The following is a 22,757-nucleotide window of genomic DNA, read 5'->3' as shown; positions in this document are numbered from 1 at the left end:
GGAGGCTGAGGCAGGAGAATCACTTGAACCAGGGAGACGGAGGTTGCAGTGAGCCGAGATCGTGCCACTGCACTCCAGCCTGATAACAGAGCGAGATTCCGACTCAAAAAATAAAATAAATAAATAAATTAAATAAAATAACTCTTCATATCAAATAACTAACACACTAGAACATCAGCTTCATAAGGAGCTGCATGAATCCCCAAGGCCTAGAGCAGTGTGTGGCACACAGCAGATGCTCAATAAATACATGTCGAATGAATACAAGGGAAGTGAGTTCCTCCTTGTGATGAACACCACGTTACTTCATTTGATCCTCACCCTGCCCTTTCAAAATTCCCATTTGATAGATGAGAAAACTGAGGCCAAAAGAGATGATGTAACCTGCCTGAGGAGTCAGCAATGGCGGAGAGGGAGGGAGGAATAATACTCAGGCCTGTCCCACTCCCAGTGCAATGCTCTTTCCTCTACACACTTTGCAGCCACTCTCCCCGCCAGCACTCAGCATTGCACAGTGGTCTTGGGCTTGGGTTTAATCATAGAAATACTGCTAATAATAGTAACAGTTGCTGTTTGTAATTGTTTGAGTAAGGCTTAAATGATCAGGACCATGGAAATTATTAATAACCCAGGCCCAGCCATAGTATTGTGGGTCGTATTAAATTGTGTTGAGATGGATAACGTTAGCAATAATAGTAACTGGGATCATAAATTAATAACAGCAGTATTTAAATTAATGCCACACTGTCGATGCCCTTAGTCGTAAGCAGCTCGACGCTGCTGTTAGTACTAATGTTGCCCCTTCCTTCCTGCCTTTTATGAATTCAGCTGAGAGGAAGGCAGGTCTAGAAAAGCAGCGGGAGGAGGAGACACCTTAGAAGCAGTCCCTGTCTGGAAGGAATGACTCTTCGGTGATTTCTGAAGAGGTGCTCTTTGCCTGGCCTCTTATGTCCAGCCGCGAAGGTGGTGGCTCATCAGCATTCATGCTGAAAGCCACAATGATGTCTACCTGTCCTTTCCAGGCCAGGGCTGTCCCCTGGACTTTGTGGGTTACACAGGAAGGAAAATCACAGGACAGATATGTTTTCCCCCATGAATGAATGAATTAGCTTTAACCGATCTTGGAAGTCACCTACAGACTGCTAGCGTGCCCTCTTCATGAGCACTGTTTTTTATTTGTTTGTTTGTTTTTTGAGACGGAGTTTTTGTTCTGTGGCCCAGGCTGGAGTGCAATGGTGCTATCTCCACTCACTGCAACCTCCGCCTCCTGGGTTCAAGTGATTCTTCTGCCTCAGCCTCCTGAGTAGCTGGGACTACAGGCGTGAGCTACCACACCAAGCTAATTTTTGTATTTTTAGTAGAGATGAGGTTTCACCATGTTGGCCAGGCTGGTCTCGAACTCTCGACCTCAGGTGATCCACCCGCTTGGGCTTCCCAAAGTGCTGGGATTACAGGCATGTGCCTGGCCCACGAGCGCTCTTGATCTCTCTTTTGTTTCCATAACTAGGGAGGGTAGTGAGATTTTTTTTTTTTCAAGGAGGAAACTGAAATCCAAACATGGTTAAGATTTGGGTGTTGGGATAGACTTTGCAGACACCCCCATCAACTCTGTGCTCCAGGGTCTTGATGTCTGGGAATGAAGAAATGGAGGGAACAGGAAAGGAGTAAGTATGGAGGTGGGTGGCATGCCTTTTGGGTTGGGAGACATATTATTTGGACTTGGCAAGGTTTCTAGGGCAAGATGAATTTGGTCCTAGCACATGGATGGGTACACAGATATGAGTCCATTTCACCACTTTTCTATTTATTCCCTTCTACAGAACTTTCTTGAACCCTACTGTATACCAGGAATTCAGAGAAGAAACCATAATCCCTGCCTGCAGAGCTCATAAACCCATGGAGACACTCACAGTCTGGTGAAGTCTATATTGTTGAAGATGCATCTGTTTGTTTGTTGATGGGTGTCAGTGTGTGTGCGCTCATGAATATGTGTGTGCTTGTGTGACTGTATACATGTGAGGGCTTATGCAGACATGACTGTATACATGCATGGGTGAATGTGTAAGTATGCGCGTTTGAACGTCCGGATCACATATGTGCCCGTGTGCATGCCTGGAGAGGTGCATGTGCAGGACAGTCAGGTCGGCAGGAGTGCATGAGGACGGTGTGGGCACACGTAAGTGCACGATCACACATACAGGTGAGCTTGAGAGTGTGTATTCCTGTGCACTGTGTGCACACCTGTGACCCCTTCAAACCCCTCATTTGAGAATCAAATGATGTCGGAATGGACTCCACCTTGAATGTCGATGGCCGAGGTCAGGCCGCATGCGCCCCTCCCCTCCCCCTAGGCCTCTGTCCAGGGATCTCCTGCCCTGGGAAGGGGAGGGGTGGGGATAGGGGTGGAGGTGGGGTGATGGACTGAGATGAAAGGCGGGAGGACAAGCGGGCATTCTTACTGATAGGGGGCAGTTAGGGAGCAAGGCTCCAGGGAGAAGGTGAAGCCAGAGGCGGAGGAAGATGGGTAAGAGAGTGAACCCTGTGGCGGGCCGCAGCCGGAGAGGAACAGGAACCGCAGGGAGGACGCCCTGGTCCCTGGGCCCACAGCATCCGGGACGGACGCGCAGTAGCGCGGGCCGGGAACTGGGTACCAGGGCGGGATGGGTGAGAGGCTCTAAGGGACAAGGCAGGGAGAAGCGCAGCGGGGTGCGGGGAACCGCACGCCCTCCCTTTGCCTCTGCTCCCTACCCCGAGGCGGCGGGGCGGGCGGGCGCGGTTCCGGGGGTGGGCGGGCTGGGCGGGGCGGAGGCGGGGCCGCAGCACTGGCTTCACCCAGCCTCTCCCGCCCGCAGCCAGAGCGAGCCGAGCCGCGGCCAGGCCAGCTCCGGCGGGCGGGCGGGGGGGGCGCTGGAGCGCAGCGCAGCTCAGCCCCATCAGTCTGCAGAGCGGACCGAGCTGGAAGCCTAGCGCTGCCGCGGGAGGCGGGCGATGGAGGCAGGTGCCACCGGCCTCGCCATGGACGGGCCGCGCCTGCTGCTGTTGCTGCTTCTGGGGGTGAGTGTTAGCAGGAGGGGGCCCGCTCCCTTTCCCGGGATCAGAACCCCGAGAAGAGCCGGGCGCCGCCACCAAGGAAACAGAACAGAGCATTGGGGTCCCAGATGCTGAGGGTGGGTGGTGGGAAAGGAGCTCTGATGCCGGGACCACGAAGGAGGGTCTAGGGTTCCCGGAGCGCAGAGGCGACTCTCCAGGGTGGAGATGCGGGCAAGACCGGAGTACGGATGCCGGTCCTCGGGTACCGCAGGGGGCGGTGGGGAGCTGGGAGGGGTCTTTCAGGAGGGGGCATGGGGCTCTCGGATGCCCAGGTTCTTCGGAAGAGGACACTCGAATGCCGGGATCCCGAAGAGACTTTCCCCTCAGCATCTCGGTCTCTGGAGAGTCGTGGGACAGAACCAAGGCGAGAGAAGGAGGGGGAACTGGACGGGGACTAGAGATGAGAGGGGCGAGCTGGGCTGGGGCGAGGAGCCCGGGACGACGGGATGGAACAATGGAGGAGGTCGGAGGGACTGGAGGCAGAGGGGACCCGGCAAGGACAATGGGGACCGGCCAGACAATGGGGGGGAGGGGCGTCGGAGGGAGAGGTTGGGGAGCGGGAGAGAGGTTGAGAAGTGGGTTAGGGAGGGCAGAAGAGGGGCGACGGCGAGGGCGGCAGAGAGATGGAAGCAAAAGGAAAGCAGACAGAGCGGGGCGCGGACCCTGAAGTGGTCGGGGTCCCGCCTGCCCGCTGAGGGACAGTGAGACGAGAAGAGAGAGCAGAGTCTTGGACATTTCCAGCGCCTGTCCCCGCGCTCCTGCTCGCGGCCTCTCCCAGTCCCGGAATTGGGGCTGCGGATCTAAGGCTGGGAGGGGAGTGACCACTTCGCCGGGGCGAACCTGCTCCCGGGGTTCCCCCACGGCCGGCGGGCTCCTCCGACGCGCGTGTTCTCACGGCTTGAAGCAGCACGGCGGATCGCGAGGGACGGAGCAGGTGTGCCCCTACCCGGGCTGGCGGTGGCTACGTCTCGGGGTGCAGAGCGCCCGGGCGCACTAGGCGGGGACCCTTCCTGGCCGCGCGCAGCTCTGGCTGCGCAGGCGGGAGGCGGCAGGCAGGGGGCGCTGCGGGGCGAGGCAAGTGCGGTCCGCGGATGCCCGCCTGAGAGTCCGGGGCTGCGCCCCGCTCCCCACCTAGCTGCGCGACCCGAGCGCCGCGCCCACCGCGCTCCGTGGGCTCTCGCGCCTCGAAGGGTCGGGATCCGGTCTGAGCCTCTCCTGGCTCTTGGTGCAAGTCGCTGGGCACCTAACGAGACGGGGGCGCCCGGACGCCTCGGATTCTGTAGCGCGGTGTCCCGAGCCACCGACTCGGCAAAGGTCGGCGGGTCCTCCGGGTGGTCCGACGAGATTGTCAGATGTGGCCTGCTGTATGGCCATGAACCGAATGCCCTGGAAGGTCTGGCAACGGAGGAGGCGTCTTCACTCTCCCTGCCAGCACCTTTCATCAGAGCACTGCGCCCCAAATTCCGGCCTTACAGATACGGAGACTGAGGCTCTGAAAGTTTAAACGACTTGGCCAAGATCTCACAGCAAGTTGGGCCAGAGTCGTGGCTAGACTCCCCCGACCTGAATCCCAGCTCGGTGCTCCCTCACCTTTTCAGGGGGCAGCCGCTGTCCCAGCTCGGGCTCACGGCTGCGTTTCCCAGCAGGGGCGGGGTTGACACTGTCCCCAGAGTCCGTCGGCGGTAGAGCCTGCGGGTGAGGAGGGCAGAGATCCTGTCCGGGTGCGGGCCCCAGCCCGAAAGCTCAGCCCCAGTTCCCTGGAGCTGTCAGGACCTGTGGCTGCGTCCGGGGATTTGGGAGCGACCGCGGGCACGTCTGCTGACTAACGCCGCTGGTTAGAGACGCTGCTCAGACGCGGGTGGGCGAGCGTGGACCAGGAGAGCGGGGAGGAGGGACCGGATCCCAGAGGGGCGACGACTTGGGCTCCGGGTCTGGGCAGGAGCGAGGGTCCCCGCGCGAAGACCCAAGGAAGGAGGGGAGCTGGGCGTGGAGGACCTGGGCGCTTGGGAAGGTGTACCCCGACAGGAACCTGCCGTCTGCAGCCCCTGCGGCTCCCGCCTCCGCCTCGGCGCGCGGCTGCTCCATCTGGGATGGCTGTGCGCGGTCCGAGTTTCTTCCTGGGCCGCGATGAGAGAGAGAGGGCTGAAACCAGAGCGCGTCCCGGCGGGTCGGCTGGCGGGCCGCGCCGGTAATGGAGGCACTTTGTCATTCAGACGTCTGTAACCAGAGCCGCCGGGCTGGCTAATGCGCCTAATAGGGATGGAGCGAGGGCAGCAAATGGGCGTGCGTGAGCGGCCGGGCTGGGCTGGGGTGGATGGTGGATGGGGAGGCAGCTCCAGGGGGGACGGGCCCCCACCCCACTGTTCCAGCCCAGTCTGGCTCAAGCGCCTCGCTTCTTCCCTGGGGGACCGCGTGGGGAGGCGGGAATAATCGAATGTGCTGAGTTCCTACTACGTGCCTTGCACTTCTCTGGTAGTTTCTCTTGAATTATTTAATCCTTATAAGGTCCTAGCAAGGTGAATTTAGTTATTCCCACTTCGCAGTTGAGGAAACAGAACCTTCCAGACTTTCAGGCCCGAGACCAGCCTCCCCCAGTGAGTCAGTGGTGGCGTCTTTGTTGGAACCCAGGATGCTTGGCCTGGGATGTTCTCTTTCCTACATATGCCAGCCTCCCTCCCGCCCCCTACCTTCCAAATCATGGAAGGAGTCGTGGCTCTGAGAGATTAAATCGTGCCCTATGCCTTTGGCCCCACATATTTAGATCTGAGCCCGTTCTCCACACGCAGAGCCCCTGCCCCTCTCAAGCCTCTATGCTACATCATCTTGGGTAATTAGCTCCTTTCCTCCCAACTCCTCCCCTATCCAAAGGGAGTGAGGGGTATGTGCCAGTGCCTCACCTGGGTTTGCATCGACCTCAAAAGGCCCTCCAGGTGTTTGAAAACCTCTCCCATCCCATGGCGCTGACCACGGCCCCATTCACTTAAGAGCCCTTTGCTGAAGCTGTTGGAATGGCCTGGGCTGATTATACTGAAACATTCGTATGGTTTCAAATACTTTCAACTATTTTGCTGTTTCTCTCTTTTCTCTAATTAAAAAAAACTGAAAATTCTTAAAAGTCAATTCATCTAAGGATCCTTCCACCTTAGTTCCTTGTAAGCCTTGAAATGGCCAAAACAAAAAGATTACACACGTTCTTAAAAATGAGATGAAATCATTCTGTCAAATGTGAAATGACTAAGTGTAACACATACAAATTTCAGGGAAATTTATCTGTCATTCCTATAAATTAATCCTTTTGGATCTGATTTTGGAGCAATTAGCCTGAATGTCAGTCACCCATCCCTACTTGGCTAAACTCTCCCCTCCTGCCTGGGGTCTCCTTAAGACGAGATGCTTCTTTGATAACTAACATTTATTAAATTCCTACTGTAGACCAGACATATTTGCATAAATTATTTCACTTAATTCTCCCAGCAATCCTGGGCAATAGACATGATCAACCCAATGCTTTAGGTGAGAAAAACTGAGGTTTAGGGAGATTAAGTAATTTACCCAAAGCAACATACTATTAAGAAGCAGATCTAGGATTTTACAACATAGGGAACATAAAACAAGGACAGGAAACGCATGGTTACTAATTATCTGTCCCCTACTCCAAATGCAAGTTTTAAGAGAAGAGAGGACCTCAGGCTGCAGCAGAGAGAACAGTCTTCTTGGCAGGGGCATTTGCACAAAGCCCCCACACCACCCAAGACCACTGTAGACAGATCTCCTCAGCCGTCCAGAGCCCAACTAACTGGAACACAGCCAATGGCCACAAAGTAGACCCTGGAGGACAGAAAAGAGGGGTCCCAAAGTACATAAATACCTTACTTACTTGTGTAATACTTACAGCAACCCTGTGATGCAGGTAGTGTCATCATTACCTAATTATGACCCGGGTCAAGTGTGGAGCCAGGATTCAGAGTGGCGCGAGAGTTCACATCTTGTACTCAGAGGCTTGCCTCCTCCTGGTTCAGATCCTATTTACATACCTTTATATTTTTTATTATTTTTATTTTTTATTTTTTTTATTTTTTGAGACAGACTGTTGCTCTGCCACCCAGGCTGGAGTGCAGTGGCACGATCTCAACTCATTGCAACCTCTGCCTCCTGGGTTCAAGCGATTCTCCTGCCTCAGCCTCCTGAGTAGCTGAGACTACAGGCGCCCACCACCACGCCTGGCTAATTTTTTGTATTTTTAGTAGAGACAGGGTTTCACCATGTTAGGTAGGATGGTCTCCATCTCCTGACCTCGTGATCCGCCCGCCTCGGCCTCCCAAAGTGCTGGGATTACAGGCGTAAGCCACCACGCCCAGCCGGCACATGCCTTTCTACCTAGGCAAGTTCCAGTTTCTGAAGATTCAATTAGACCTTAAATAGATTAGCGTGGTGGGGGAAGGGCTGCTTCAGGTCACACTCTGGTAGCAGCAAGAAGTGACAACTGATATCTTGACAGGAAGGGAGGAAACAGAAAAGCTATATTTAAAAAAAAAAAAAAAAAAAAGGCTGACAGGAGAACTCAAAAAGACAAAAGTGTGGTAATTTGGGAAAAGAACACAAGAGTTTCCCTGCATTGCAGCCCAGAGTAATCGCTGGTGTAAATACAGAGTCCCTGAGTCATGGGAAGCCATGAAGGTTTGCTGCAGAGACAGGGAAGGGTGCAGCCACCATGGTGAAAAGGAAAAACGATGAGAGCAGCAAAGCCTGGCAGTCGGGAATCTCGGCTAACCAACAGTCGCTTTCCCAGAGTTCTGGTTAATTGAGGTCATACAGTATTTTCATGTATTTCAACTCCACACGTGTATGCATTGCGTCCCTACTGCATGCCAGATACCACATCAGGCCCTGGGGCAATCCGGCTCCCTCAGGGAGCTGACAGTCCAGTGAAGGAGTCTATAAAGTTCAGGCCAGACAAAAGCAGAGAGAACCGGAGAACAGGCTGGATGTGTAACATGGCAGCCCCACCTAATCTGCGAGAGGTGGGTGCAACAGGATCACTTCCTCGAGGAAGTGACATTTAAGCAGAGCCCTAAAGGATGAAAAGAAATCAGAACAGGCCCTTCTGGAATCTTGCCTCTTGAGGGAAAGCCTGCATCTGGGACCCTGAGGCTCCTGGTCTGCAGATGTTCCCAGCACTGAGTGCATTGCTGCCCAGGAGGAGGTGCGGCAACACCAAGGTTCCCCCTCCTCTGCTGCCTGTGCCTGTCCTGCTGGTCTCATGGGGACCACAGGCTCCCTCCTGGGTTGATCCAACCTGTCTATCCTCCTGACTCCTCTGTTTCCCTCTCCACCAAACCCTGATGAGACCGCAGGATATTTTAAAGGGCTGGAGGGAAAGGAGTGTCTTGGCCATGATCTGGCCAATGTGGAAAAAGCGGAATGCCCAAAACAAGCTTGTAAAGCTTCCCTCTGGTCCCACGACCCCAGAGCCCATACTTCTCAGCATCAAATGAAGGCTGCATGGTCTGGAGCCAGCAAAGCAGGCTTTGGAGTTTTATTAGACATTAAGTTTTTTTTTAAAGGAACAGAAATATAAAGCAAGCCTCCACCAGCCCCTCCCCCTGGGGAATCTGGTGTTAAATTGTTCCATCCATGAGCAAAGATGCTTCAGTGGCAGGAACCTGACTCCCCTTTCCCTTGGTTCCAGCGCTGTTCCCAGTGGCCACATGGTGGGGAGGAGGAGGACTGGTGGCTGGAAATCAAACCGTGGCAGGGCAGGGCTGCTGGGTGGTGAGAGCAGCCACTGTCCCATCATTGATAACAGTTCTCCCTTTCTCTCCATCTTGGTGCCAGGCTTTTGCCAAATGGCTGGTCTTTTGCCCTGGCACCAGGCTGTTGTGCCATCTCTGTAGAGAAATGAAGACTCAGAGGGAAGATGGGCAGGCAACATCCCCAGTGCAGAGTCAGGATTCAAACCCAAGACCCTGGCCCTCTCCTTTCTGCTCTTGGGCATGGATGTCTTCCATTTATTATTTACATGTGGAATTAAGGACCTGCAGTAGGGCCCTGCTGGCCTTTGTTAGAAAAAGGCCCTCCTCTGGGTAGATGCAGCCCTGCAGGTGCAAAGCTTAGCGAATGGAGTTTGGGCTAGGTTTCAGCTCTACTTGCCCCGTTGGCTGGGAGCCCTGCGCAAGCTACAACCTGTCCAACCATTCATGACATCCCTGTTGGTAGGCCCTCCTCTGGGCCTCAGGCCACTTTCCCCATGTGGTGTATCCTTGGGATTCCAGGAGTTGCTGTAACCCCAGGATGAACTTTGCAGAAGGTCAGCAGCTGAAGCTCTGACCTCACACCCCCAGCAGCCTGCACAGGCACACTGTCCCTCACTTGCCTTTCCCCTGTCACCTTTGATGTGCCTAATGCCTCCCTGGTGAGCTCATCCCAGCCCAGGTGGTTCTAATAGAAGGCAGTGGGAGGAGGGTATTTGATTCCCCGGAAGAATCCCCCCTTACCCCGGCTTTCTCTTGCCAGTCTGACCCTCCGATCTCCCTCCATCCAGGTGTCCCTTGGAGGTGCCAAGGAGGCATGCCCCACAAGCCTGTACACACACAGCGGCGAGTGCTGCAAAGCCTGCAACCTGGGCGAGGGTGTGGCCCAGCCTTGTGGAGCCAACCAGACCGTGTGTGAGCCCTGCCTGGACAGTGAGTAGACGGTGGCGGGCAGGAGGAGGGGAGAAGAATGAGAGGGAGGAGAGGGGTGAAAGGGAGGGGTGCTGGGGAGAAGCATGCCCAGTAGAGGCCTTATAAGACCACCACTGTAAGGTCATCAGAAGTGGGTCTGACCCAGTGTAGGAGGTGCTTCTCCCAGATGGGAGAAGCTGAGAATGGAGAAGGGAAGTGTTCAGAGGGAGGAGGGGAACCCCATGGGGGATCTCCAAGGGGTGCCCATTCCCAGTTCTAGAGAAGGCAGAGGCCTGGTAGAAGAGTGTGGCTGGGCAGGGAGGAGTAGCTGATGCTAAGACCAGCTAAAAATACCATCTGCACTGCAAAATCAATGGCTGCCACTTATCCCCGGTGTGTTTGGGGGAAGGGAGAGGAGGATCAAATCCTGGCTGCCCTGAAGGCTGACCTTGGGGGATCCTGGGGGTGTGGCTGCTCCTCCCTACAAGCCAACTCTTCTCCAGCTTTGACCAGGAAGCAGAGTTTTCCCGAGGCAGCAGGGATGGGGGTCAGAGCACCATGAAGACGTGCTCACTGTGAGGTGACAGAGGGGAGGGGAGACAGGGAGCTGTGCCCATTCCTGCCTGGGATTCATTCATTCCTTCCTTCCTTCCTTCCTTCCTTCCTTTCTCTCTCTCTCTCTTTCTTTTCCTTTCTTTCCTTTCCTTCCTTCCCTTCCCTCCCTCCCTCCCTCCCTCCCTCCCTTCCTTCCTTCCTTCCTTTGACAGAGTTTTGCTCTGTTGCCCAGGTTGGGAGTGCAATGGCATGATCTCAACTCACTGTAACCTCCACCTCCTGGTTCAAGTGATTCTCATGCCTCAGACTCCTGAGTAGCTGGGACTACAGGCGCATGCCACCATGCCTGGCTAATTCTTGTATTTTTAGTAGAGATGGGGTTTTACCATGTGGACCAGGCTGGTCTCAAACTTCTGGCCTCAAGTGATCCACCTGCCTTAGCCTCCCAAAGTGTTGGGATTAGAGGCGTGAGCCACCGTGCTCGACCCTGCCCGAGATTTCTTTCAGAAGGGAAGAGAATCTCATCTTCCTGGGCTGGTGGGTCTGGGCCCCTTGGCCCCAGTCTTGTCCAGGGTCTGAATTCCCTCATGATTTTGAGTCGGAGTCTCGGTCCCTGATAGGTGCCCCCAGTGCTCAGTTGCTGCCTTTGGGCCATGGGCTCCCTGCCCTTTTCCTGACTCCCTGCTCTACCTGGCACTCGATACCCACCTGGAGGGCTCGAGGGAACCACATTCAGATTATTCTTTAATCCGGCTGGGAATAAGGGGATAGAGCTGGGGCTTCTGAACCCACCTGCAGACCTAGTGTTACCTCTGGATGTCCCCCCGAGTCTATCTGTCCTTCAGGCAACCCCAACTCTTGGTGTTCCCCAGACACACTGTTTTCCCATCTCTGTGCTTGTGGATCCTGTAACCCCATTCCCCAGCCAAGAGATGCCTGGGCATACGTGTGGGGGTGGGACATCCTCCAATGCCTTTGCCATCTTGCTGCCTGGCCACCTGCTCTGGCCCTGGCCTAACAGGGTTTCCATTTCAGGGCGGGGGTGGCCAACCATCAGCTATCCCAGAACCTCCAAATCTGCCTCTGTCGCTTCCTAGACTCCAGCCCAGGGCTCTCCTCCCGGGACGTAAATGATGGGAACCCTTTCCCTTCAGTCAAAGGACCTTCAGCAGGAGGTGGGGTGGAGGATACCAGGAGAGGGAAGTTCCAGAATCTCTGGAAGGGAAGGGAGGCAGGCAGAGAGGTGGCTTTGAGAATCCTCCCTTCCACTTCCTCCCTCCCCTCCATTTCCCCCTCCTTCCCTGTCTCCCCCTCCTCCACCTCCAGCTGCGTTAACAGGCTGCCTTTACAAGCCCACTTTATGGGATGGAGACCCCAGCGGACTTTCCCTCTATCCTTAAAACGTTTCCACAAGGAAACCTATTAAGCCCCTGCCTTCATTCTCTGCCAAAAAAGACCACATTTTTCACACCACCTAAAACCCTCTCCCAGGAGTTTTCTGCTAATTTTCTGTGTTTTGCCATGAGCAGGCTTCTCCTCTTCCCCTCCTGTGTGACTAGACTTACCCTCTGTCACATGCCAGCCAGCCAGGACCCTCTTGTTTGTATAGCTCAGACATCCTGCCTTGGCTGTTTGTGTTTGGACGTTCTTTCTGCTGTCTGACCATATTCCTACCACCAAAGTTCACTGTCCTCATCGCTCTCCACCCCCACAGGGCCCAATCTTTATAGGATCCCAACTACGTGCCAAGGCTTTATGGCTGAATTTCATTTATTCCTCACTACAACCCTGTGACCGCAGATATTGCTCCTTATTTTTACAGAGAAAGAAAAAGCTCAGAGAGGTTAAGTAAAACACCCAAAGTCACACAGCTAATAAGCGATGGAAGTGGATTTTGAATCCAGATCTGCCTGCTCCTAGGAAAAGGGACACAGGGTTCCTCTGTCAGAATTGACTTGAAACTGAAGTCTCCCTCCAGGCCCTTCTTCCTGGGTCTTTTCTTCTCTCCTCTACCCTTTTTCTTTTCTTTTTCTTCTTTTTTTTTGACAGCGTCTCACTCTGTCACCCAGCCTGGAGTACACTGGTACAATCTTGGCTCACTATAACCTCTGCCTCCCATGCTCAAGCAATCCTCCCACCTCAGCTTCCCGAGTAGCTGGGATTACAGTCGTGCAACACTACACCCAGCTAATTTTTGTATTTTTTGTAGAGATGGGGTTTTGCCATGTTGGCCAGGCTGGTCTTGAACTCCTGGCCTCAAGTGATCTGCTCGCCTTGGCCTCCCAAAGTGCTGGGATTACAGGCGTGAGCCACCACGCCCAGCCTTTGTCCCCAATTCTGCCCTTTCACTTCTCTCTGGCTTTTCCTTCTTTGCCTCCTCATCCCCCCACCACCCCCCAAGCCAGTGATCCCTTGCTCCATCTTGTCTCTGATGCCTTTGAATAATGTTGAGACCCCCCAACAGGCCTCAGTTTCCCCCCAATGGCGCTTTAGCCTTTCTGCTTCTGCTTCCACATTCTGAACAATCTGTCCTTCCCTGGTTCTCAGGTTCCTAAATCTATGCTCTTCCTGTCCTTGGAGCAAGGATAGGTCCTGCCAGATCCAGGGTGGCACAGAGTTCTCCACCCAAGGCTGGAAGGGGTGAAGAAGATCTGGCCCTGCTCCTTCCCCTCCCTGTACAAGGAGGCAAGGACCCTGGCATGCCTGGCCTCCTTCTCCTTATTCTGGAGTGCACATCCACTAACTAAGAAAACATGAGTGAAGAATGAGCTTGGACATCTCCCTTGCATCCTTGCTGAAAGGGCAGAGGACATATGTGCAGATCTCAAAAGGGTGATCATATACAGTTGTGCAGCTTGTGTACTGCTCAACAATATCCATCTGAGAGAATGAGTGTGGGCTAAGAGCCAGCTCTCTAGCTTCAGTGGCTCCTGCCTTACCTGAGCCCTCTTGCCTGCAGGTCCGTCCCCACCCTCAGGATCCAAGCCCTTCAGCAGCGTGGGGGTAGTGCCATGGGTGGGAAATTCTGCTGTCTAACCCCGGTCACTCCCATTCAGGCTGCAACTGAGCCCACACCTGTGTGGAGAGGAACTGAAGGCAGATGAGGCAGGAGGCTCCCTAGGGGAAGGCCTACCTTGCCTGGACTGGGTTAGCACCCCAGCTCTGGCTCGCGAGGAGGGCTGGGTGGGAACCACTTTCAGATTATTCCTTAATCATGCTGGGAACATAGTACAGGCCTGGGAACTCTCAAAGAGAATTTGCCAAGAAACTTACCGGCACCAGCTGGGTTATGCCGGAAAGCCTCCCGGCCGGCCAGTGCTTCTGGAGCCTGGAGGATGCTGCTCCGGGCCTCCTCCCCCTTTCCCAGTTGGCTGCCACCAACTTTCACAGGCTAGGGGTCAGGGTCCCTTGGAAGAGGGTGGGAGCCGATGAGAAGGCTGAAGGAGGAAGTCAGCGTCCTGGCAGGCGATGGGGGAGGGAGAGACTCCAGCTCCTGCGTCCCGGGTGCCCAAAGAGCAGACGACTAAATCTGGTGTCCGCTGCGCTCAGGCGTGACGTTCTCCGACGTGGTGAGCGCGACCGAGCCGTGCAAGCCGTGCACCGAGTGCGTGGGGCTTCAGAGCATGTCGGCGCCGTGCGTGGAGGCCGACGACGCCGTGTGCCGCTGCGCCTACGGCTACTACCAGGATGAGACGACTGGGCGCTGCGAGGCGTGCCGCGTGTGCGAGGCGGGCTCGGGCCTCGTGTTCTCGTGCCAAGACAAGCAGAACACCGTGTGCGAGGAGTGCCCCGACGGCACGTATTCCGACGAGGCCAACCACGTGGACCCGTGCCTGCCCTGCACCGTGTGCGAGGACACCGAGCGCCAGCTCCGCGAGTGCACACGCTGGGCCGACGCCGAGTGCGAGGGTGAGCGCGGTTCGGGGGGCGGGGGGAGTAGGGGGTGCCGGGGTGGGCTGGGGGCATAAGGAAGGGCGCCCTCTCAGGTCGACAAGGACCCTGCCTGGCCTGCTGGGGCAGCTTTGTGACCTTGAGGCAGCGTGCACCTTCCCTGAGCTTCAGTCCTTTCCTGGTAACCTAAGGGAGGAGGTCGTTCCCGATCCTGGCTCACCAAAGAACCCCTCTCTCTGTTTCCTTCTTTGGGCTGTTTGGAAAGTGGGCGTTCTCAGCGACCCAGGCCGCGGGTACTACATTGTAACTCATCCTCGGGACTCATTTCTCTGTGGCCTTCCGCTAGCGATTAGATGAACAGTAAGCAGCTGGAAGGTGGCCACCACCCCCAGGGCACAGAACAGGAGGGGTCTGATCCATGAGGCAGGCTTTCTGAACTGAAAGAGCAGCTTGAGGACCCTCAGGAGCTGGGACCCTTTGACTCTGAGCCCTGGTCTAGGTCCATGGTGGGTTTTGGCTCTGGGACCTGAGATGGAACCCACCCTGTCCTTATCTGACGTTAGGGAGTCCACTCCTGTCTCTGGGCCTCAGTTTCCTCACTGGTCATATGGTTGCCAGAGTTGTTGTGGGTTAGGGAACACAGTGGGGCTGGCCCACTTCAGCTTGCCCTGTCTAGGGGAGGGGTCAACCATGTTCTGCAGTTTAGTGAAGGATGAGGGGCATGCAGGGAACACTAAGGAGGGGCTCTGTGGAAGAAGAAGGAGGGGAGGGGCAGACCTGGGGCTCAAAAGCCCGGGGACAAGGCAGTGCATGCTCGTGGCTCGCAGCTCCAGGGATGGATGGGAGCTGGGCGTGCCCACCTTAGCCAGGCACAGGCACCAAGGAGATGGGGTGGTTCTTGGGATGGGAGAAGGAAGCCGCATGGGAGCCAGGGCAGAGCTGTTTTGGTCTCTGGTTGGTGACGTCCGTCTCAGGGGAGACGGGTGGGCTTTTCCACTTCGGGGAGAGGCTGGCAGTGCCTTTACATCCTGCCCGTCATCCTGTGGCCATGCACACATTGAGCTATTTCCCTTTGAGACCTAACCTGCATCCTCAGGTTGACTTTACCCCGAGCAGGCAATACAGCATCTCCTTCAGTGAGCCCCCAGTTTGATGAGAGAGATAGCCTTCGCCCAGTCTAATGAGAGAGACACGGTCCCAGCACTTAGTCCCCAGCTGAAGGAGAGACAGCCCTCACTTTAGAGATCCCCCATTCTGATGGAGGCAGCAGAGCTTCTGCCTCAGTCAGCACCCAGATCTCCTGCCCCTGGTGACCCTCCAGTCTGATAGGGGCTCCAACAACCCACACCTGCCTTCCAAGTCCTGCCATCTCTGGCTTTAGGAGCTCAGGATGGGAAGGGCTGTTACGCTGGGCTAAGGCTGGGTTGAGCTCAAAGCTTCCTGCCTTGGAGAAGGAATGAGGAGTAGGATGTGGTGGTTCTGGTGGCAATTGCTCTGGGCCAGGAGACAGGCAAGTGGCATCAGGTGCCAGGCAGAGTGCAGGGAGGGTTTCAGCAGCCAGGCATCAGGCAAGCAGGCAGTTCATTTCTGTAGGCAAGTCCAGACCAGCCAGCTGGGGGCGGGGCGGGGGGACTTAGGGGAGCTGCTAGAGCAAAGAAAGGTGATGGCTGCAGGAAGACTAGGCTTTGTCTTTTGGGGCATTCACAGATTCCTCTCAGATACCAGCCCACTTTCCCAGCCACCCCGAAGGAGGCGGGTGCTCCTGAGGGAGTGTTCATCCCGGACCCTGTTCCCCTTTCAGCTTCAGGCTCTGAAGCGTTAAATGTCAGCTCTGGGACAAGAGACCATTTCAGGAAATGGAATTTGATTCTTGGTTTGGTTGCCCCCTCCCCTCCAGCGTACCATACTTTCCCCGCATTTACTTATGTTTCAGGTGTCAACATGGTGACTCACCCACCCTCAGGGCAGAAAGGCTCCCCGCTGCCCCAGTGAAATTCGGTTTGAATAGGGGTAACCTGGTCCCTCCATCTAGCCCGGAAATGGCTGTCAGGACCTGCCAAGAGCTTAGTAGGTTGGAATGCTAGTGGACATGGCCACATCTGGATCTCATCCCCCCGCCCCTGTCAGAGGGGGTTGGAGAGATGAGGGCAGCTCCCTGAGAGTCAGTGCCGCCTCTGGTCTGGCCACGCCTTGCTACCCTCCCAGCCCTCCCCTACCGTGCTCTGATCTCGGTGATGGTCTCCTTCACGGGCACCCGGACATGTACACTCCTTCACCCTCTGGCTTGGGGTCAGTCTGAGCTGAGCTGTGTCTCCAGCCTCTGGACTTGGGCTGCCCCCCAGCTTGCCCAGTCCCCTGACAGAGCAAGAGAAGACCCTCTCCAGTCCAACGCCCCACCTGGGGCTGCGAGAAGACAGGGCTCTCTCTCCTTCACTCCCTCTGGCCCCTCCCAGGACTGAGACGGGGAAGGGTGGGATGGGTGACAGATGGCAGCCCCTCACTGCTGGCAGCCAGATGGATTCTAGATTCACATCTGGGGGCTTTGCCCCTCAGAAGGTGCTGAAAACGGGCCTTTGAAGCATTTTCATCTTGAGTGGAAGAGGCCAGAAGACGGGTGGCAGCTTCCACTCCTGCTTGGGTGGGCAAAGTGGGGGCTGGGTGGGCAGAGCTGGGAGCAAGGTACCCTCCCTTTCACCCCATTGGCATGTCCTGCCTGCTTTCCCTCCCTGCCCCAGGCGTGGGAAGTGAGGAGGGACGGGGTAGGCAACTTCGCCCAGACAAGTATCCCCAGGCCGTCCAGAGCCCACAACTCCTAGCACTGCCCCTGGCTGTGTGGCAGAATGGAAAATCTCACCCACTGGTGCCAGGAAGGGCTGGGTCCCCTGCCAGGGAGGCTGGCAATGCCCAGCTAGCATGAGAGGGTCTAGGTGGGTGGCAAGTCACAGTCTCCCCCCACCAGCTGAGGCATTGAGCTGGACCTGCCTCATGGGCCCCCTCTCCACTGGCTCTCTGCTTCCTGACCAAGGAGGGTGGGGGCTACCTGATGCTGTCGTGTCTGGGTGGCAGGATCAGGCTAGGTGGGAGCCAGGCAAGACAGGAAACAGAGGCTGGCCACTGTCCAAGGGCTGACTGGAGGGAGGCAATCCAGCTGCCCCCGCACCCCTCCTCTCCACCCAAGCCTAGAGCCTAAGACATGAGGTCAAAAAGTCGGGGAGTGCTCTCAAGGAGGTGGTGTGGGGGAAGCATCTCTCTGACCAGACCTGTGTACAGTCTTCTTTCCTTAGGACAGGGGTGACTGGGGTCATCTAGGACAAGCTGGGGCCAGAGAGACATTTCCCGGAGTGAATCCAGCTCAAGGCCTCCCTGTGGTCAGGCTTCTTTGTGTGTTTGCTCCCAGATAGGCCTCTCTAAGTACTCAGGGAGGTGGAATAGAATTCCAGGACCATAGCCTCAGATGGAAGGGAGCTTAGAGACTGTCTCTCTTAATAACCCCATTAGATAGATAAGGAAATCGAGGTTCTGAGAGAAAAGGGGGCTGGGCCAGAGTCACCCAGCAAGTCAGTGGCGAAGCTGAAGGAGATGCAGCTCTGTGGGCCCACAGGCCTTGCTCTTTAGCGTCATGACATCATGCACGCAATCTCAGCCCCAACGCTGTGCATAACAGCTGGGCACAAGTGCACCTGGAGCCAGGGCGGGGACACAGGAAGAACACTGCAGTGGGTTAGAGCTAAAAGGGAGGGGTGGGGGAAGTGGGTCCTCACTCCTGTGGCCTTTTCTCCCAGAGATCCCTGGCCGTTGGATTACACGGTCCACACCCCCGGAGGGCTCGGACAGCACAGCCCCCAGCACCCAGGAGCCTGAGGCACCTCCAGAACAAGACCTCATAGCCAGCACGGTGGCAGATGTGGTGACCACAGTGATGGGCAGCTCCCAGCCTGTGGTGACCCGAGGCACCACCGACAACCTCATCCCTGTCTATTGCTCCATCCTGGCTGCTGTGGTTGTGGGCCTTGTGGCCTACATAGCCTTCAAGAGGTAAGAGAGGGCATGGTGGCGACAGAGAGGGGAGATGTTTGCCCTCAAGGAAGACTTTGTTGTGACCTTGACCTGAAAACATACACACCCTTTTAACCCAACCCCAAACCAAGCTCATCCTCATTTATCATCCGCCGCCCCACTCCAGGGTGCAGCAGGTCAGCAGAAGGTGAGGGAAGAGGATCCACCTGTCCTGTCCTGTCCTGTCCTGTCCTCTCCTGCCCTGTCCTGGCTCCAGCCCCTCCCACTCCCGTGCCGCACCACTCCCTGACTCCCCACCCCCAACTGCTTGTGTCCGCATCCCCCAACCTCCTTCACCCCACAGTCACCTGCGTGTGCATATGTCTCTTCCCCTTCCCTTGTCACACTGGGAATGCTGTGGCACCCACATCCAGGAATCCAGGATGTGCACGAACTCCCAGAAGGCATTTTAAAGCTTTAAATGCATTTTCCATTCTTTCTAAAAAAAAAAAAAAAAAAAAAAAAAAAATCATCAAAGTAACACATGCGTGTTTAGGAAAATGCAAACAAGACCAATATCTTTCAAAGCAAAAAGTGAAAGCCCCGTTTTATCTCCCCAAATCCTACTCCTCTCCTTATTGGAATCTGTTTGAAATGGATCCTTCCCAACTATTTTCTGTGTGTCTTTTTTATAAACATGTATATAAACCTTTTATAATTACATGTAAACATGGAGGGCTTTTTAGGCATCAGTGTGATCACATTGTACATATTCTGTAGTTTACTTTTTTCACTCAATCTCCCTCAGGAGACCTTTCCTCAGGAATGTAGATTAGCTGATCATTTGTAACCACTCATTCAATAGTATGGATGGATGGTAATTTATTTAGCCAGTCCCCTATTGATGGACATTTGTTTTTTTTTCCAGTTTTTTGTTATTGCTTATAATTGCAGAGGAAATCCTTGTATATATCACTGCCCACATGTGGGAGTATTTTAGAAGGGTAGATTGGGAGAAGAGGAGTTCCTGAGCAGTCACTTTTGCTGCACTGCTCATTCCAGGAACATTTACTGAACACTTACAGAGGGCCCCTCTGCCCTCATGGAGCTTTCAGGGTAGGTGGGGGGCAGATGTGCAAAGAGGAGCCTTAGATGCTGGGGTGGCGGTTATAGTTGGGCACCCGCCATGCCCCTGGCCCTCGCACGGCAGAGCAGAGATACCTCAGCTGCATCAGCCACTACGGCACCTCGCCCCCTGAGACCTGGCCCGTCCTCTGGCTCCAGGTGGAACAGCTGCAAGCAGAACAAGCAAGGAGCCAACAGCCGGCCAGTGAACCAGACGCCCCCACCAGAGGGAGAAAAACTCCACAGCGACAGTGGCATCTCCGTGGACAGCCAGAGCCTGCATGACCAGCAGCCCCATACGCAGACAGCCTCGGGCCAGGGTGAGCAGGGGCCCGCTGGGGAGCTGAGGCGGAGCTGAGGCTGAGGAAACAGAAGTGATTAAGATTAGACTCCAGGAAGGACTGTGGGGGAGGGGGGCAGGGCTGGCTCAGCGGTGCCCCTGTAGATGGATGGAGAGGCTGGCCGAGGGGAATGGGAGGGAGAGGTCCTCTCTAGAGGAAGGACTTGGGAAATGGAGGCTTTTACAAGTTGGAGCATCCAGACTCATCAAGCTAATTGTCCCCCCTGGGGGCTAATTGCTGCCCAAAGTAGCTGCAATTAGCCTCCTGCCCTGGACTTCTGGGGAACAAGTAGTTAAGTGTGTACCCTAATTAGTGGCCCATAGCCCAGCTCCGGGACACTTGCTGTAGTTGTCTGGAACTGAGAAGCCCTGTCTCCTCCTCTGCCATGATTAATTGCTGGGGGCGGGGGGGAGGAGAGGAGGGATGGGGGTAGGGATTGGGCTGGAGTGACAGGAGGAAGGGACAACGAGTCCCCCCAGGTGCCTTCACTTCCTGGTGCCCCACCCAGGACCTTGTCTTGGCCCCAGGCCTCCAGATGGGGAGGAGCACTGCCTCGGCCCTTCTTGGGTCTCAACCCAGTGCCCACTGTTGGGGAAAGGAGTGCAGGAGTAGGACCTGACTCTCCTCTGGGTTCTCTGCAGCCCTCAAGGGTGATGGAGGCCTCTACAGCAGCCTACCCCCAGCCAAGCGGGAGGAGGTGGAGAAGCTTCTCAACGGCTCTGCAGGGGACACCTGGCGGCACCTGGCGGGCGAACTGGGCTACCAGCCCGAGCACATAGACTCCTTTACCCATGAGGCCTGCCCCGTTCGCGCCCTGCTTGCAAGCTGGGCCACCCAGGACAGCGCCACACTGGACGCCCTCCTGGCCGCCCTGCGCCGCATCCAGCGAGCCGACCTTGTGGAGAGTCTGTGCAGTGAGTCCACTGCCACGTCCCCGGTGTGAGCCCATCCGGGGAGCCCCCACCCCGCCCCACATTCCAACAACCGATGCTCCAGCCAACCCCTGTGGAGCCCGCACCCCCACCCTTTGGGGGGGTCCCACCTGGCAGAACTGAGCTCCTCTGGGCAGGACCTCAGAGTCCAGGCCCCAAAACCACAGCCCTGTCAGTGCAGCCTGTGTGGCCCCTTCACTTCTGACCACACTTCCTGTCCAGAGAGAGAAGTGCCCCTGCTGCCTCCCCAACCCTGCCCCTGCCCCGTCACCATCTCAGGCCGCCTGCCCCCTTTTCCCACACTGCTAGGTGGGCCAGCCCCTCCCACCACAGCAGGTGTCATATCTGGGGGGCCGACACCAGGGATGGTACTAGCGGGAAGTGACAAGGCCCCAGAGACTCAGAGGGAGGAATCGAGGAACCAGAGCCATGGACTCTACACTGTGAACTTGGGGAACAAGGGTAGCATCCCAGTGGCCTCAACCCTCCCTCAGCCCCTCTCGCCCCCCACCCCAGCCTAAGATGAAGAGGATCAGAGGCCTGTCAGAGCTGGGAGGGGGTTTCGAAGCTCAGCCCACCCCCCTCATTTTGCATATAGGTCAGTGAGGCCCAGAGAGAGGCTGTGATTCGCCCAAAGCCAGACAGTAACGGGGAGGCCAAGTGCAGGCTGGCACCGCCTTCTCTAAATGAGGGGCCTCAGGTTTGCCTGAGGGCAAGGGGAGAGTGGCAGGTGACCTTCTGGGAAATGGCTTGAAGCCAAGTCAGCTTTGCCTTCCACACTGTCTCCAGACCCCCACCCCTTCCCCACTGCCTGCCCACCCGTGGAGATGGGATGCTTGCCCAGGGCCTGGTCCATGATGGAGTCAGGTTTGGGGTTTGTGGAAAGGGTGCTGCTTCCCTCTGCCTGTCCCTCTCAGGCATGCCCGTGTGACATCAGTGGCATGGCACCAGTCTGCTGCCCTCCATCCCGGCACGGACCCGGAGCTAACACTGGCCCCTAGAATCAGCCTAGGGGTCAGGGACCAAGGACCCCTCACCTTGCAACACACAGACGCACGCACACACACACACAGGAAGAGAAATCTCACTTTTCTCCATGAGTTCTTTCTCTTGGGCTGAGACCGGATCCTGCCCGGGGCAGCTGCCAGAGAAGCATCGGAGGGAATTGAGGTCTGCTCTGCCGTCTTCACTCGCCCCCGGGTTTGGCGGGCCAAGGACTGCCGAGGCTGGAGCTGGCGTCTGTCTTCAAGGGCTTACACGTGGAGGAATGCTCCCCCATCCTCCCCTTCCCTGCAAGCATGGGGTTGGCTGGGCCCAGAAGGTTGTGATGAAGAAAAGCGGGCCAGTGTGGGAATGAGGCAAGAAGGAACTGACTTCGACTGTGACCCGTGGGGATCTCTCCCAGCTCTAGACAACCCTGCAAAGGACTGTTTTTTCCTGAGCTTGGCCAGAAGGGGGCCATGAGGCCTCAGTGGACTTTCCACCCCCTCCCTGGCCTGTTCTGTTTTGCCTGAAGTTGGAATGAGTGTGGCTCCCCTCTATTTAGCATGACAAGCCCCAGGCAGGCTGTGCGCTGACAGCCACCGCTCCCCAGCCCAGGGTTCCGCCAGCCCTGTGGAAGGGACTAGGAGCATTGTAGTAAATGGCAATTCTTTGACCTCAACCTGTGATGAGGGGAGGAAACTCACCTGCTGGCCCCTCACCTGGGCATCTGGGGAGTAGGACAGAGTCTGAGTGTATTTATTTTCCTCCCCAGCAGGTGGGGAGGGGGTTTGGGGGCTTGTAAGTATGTTTTAGCATGTGTTTGGTTCTGGGGCCCCTTTTTACTCCCCTTGGGCTGAGATGGAACCCTTTTGGCCCCCCAGCTGGGGGCCATGAGCTCCAGACCCCCAGCAACCCTCCTGTCACCTCCCCTCCTTGCCTCCTGTGTAATCATTTCTTGGGCCCTCCTGAAACTTACACATAAAACATAAGTGATGAACATTAAATAGCAAAGAAAGAAAAATAGTACAAAGAGATTTTCTGGAAATACACATGGTTTGAATTGTTTGGGACTGGGTGTGTGGCAGGGACCCAGGTATAATTTCCAATTCGGTCAATTCCTGCCCTCTTTTCCCCCACACCAAAAGGGGAAGTTTTAACAGAAATCCAGTAAGTTCCCATGT

General features: G+C 55.9%; 1 protein-coding gene across 2 annotated transcripts; it reads left to right on the top strand.

Annotated features, from left to right (window-relative positions):
- Positions 1–2,854: 2,854 nt before the first annotated feature.
- NGFR (nerve growth factor receptor) lies at positions 2,855–22,606 on the top strand. 2 transcript variants are annotated; one of them, XM_054458311.2, is made up of 6 exons: positions 2,855–3,054; positions 9,632–9,773; positions 13,857–14,216; positions 17,981–18,233; positions 19,479–19,639; positions 20,302–22,606. In XM_054458311.2, exons 1-6 carry the CDS (start codon positions 2,989–2,991, stop codon positions 20,601–20,603), a joined length of 1,284 nt encoding a protein of 427 aa, XP_054314286.1. In that variant the 5' UTR covers positions 2,855–2,988; the 3' UTR covers positions 20,604–22,606. The 2 variants fall into 2 exon arrangements, with proteins under 2 accessions (XP_054314286.1, XP_054314289.1); XM_054458314.2 differs by lacking the exon at positions 2,855–3,054 and adding an exon at positions 3,833–4,024.
- The last annotated feature ends 151 nt before the right edge of the window (positions 22,607–22,757 follow it).

This window comes from Pongo pygmaeus, chromosome 19, assembly GCF_028885625.2.
Source record: "Pongo pygmaeus isolate AG05252 chromosome 19, NHGRI_mPonPyg2-v2.0_pri, whole genome shotgun sequence".
Taxonomy (NCBI): Eukaryota; Metazoa; Chordata; class Mammalia; order Primates; family Hominidae; genus Pongo; species Pongo pygmaeus.
The sequence above is the reverse complement of the archived record's forward strand: the minus strand, read 5'-3'. Positions and strand labels throughout refer to the sequence as shown.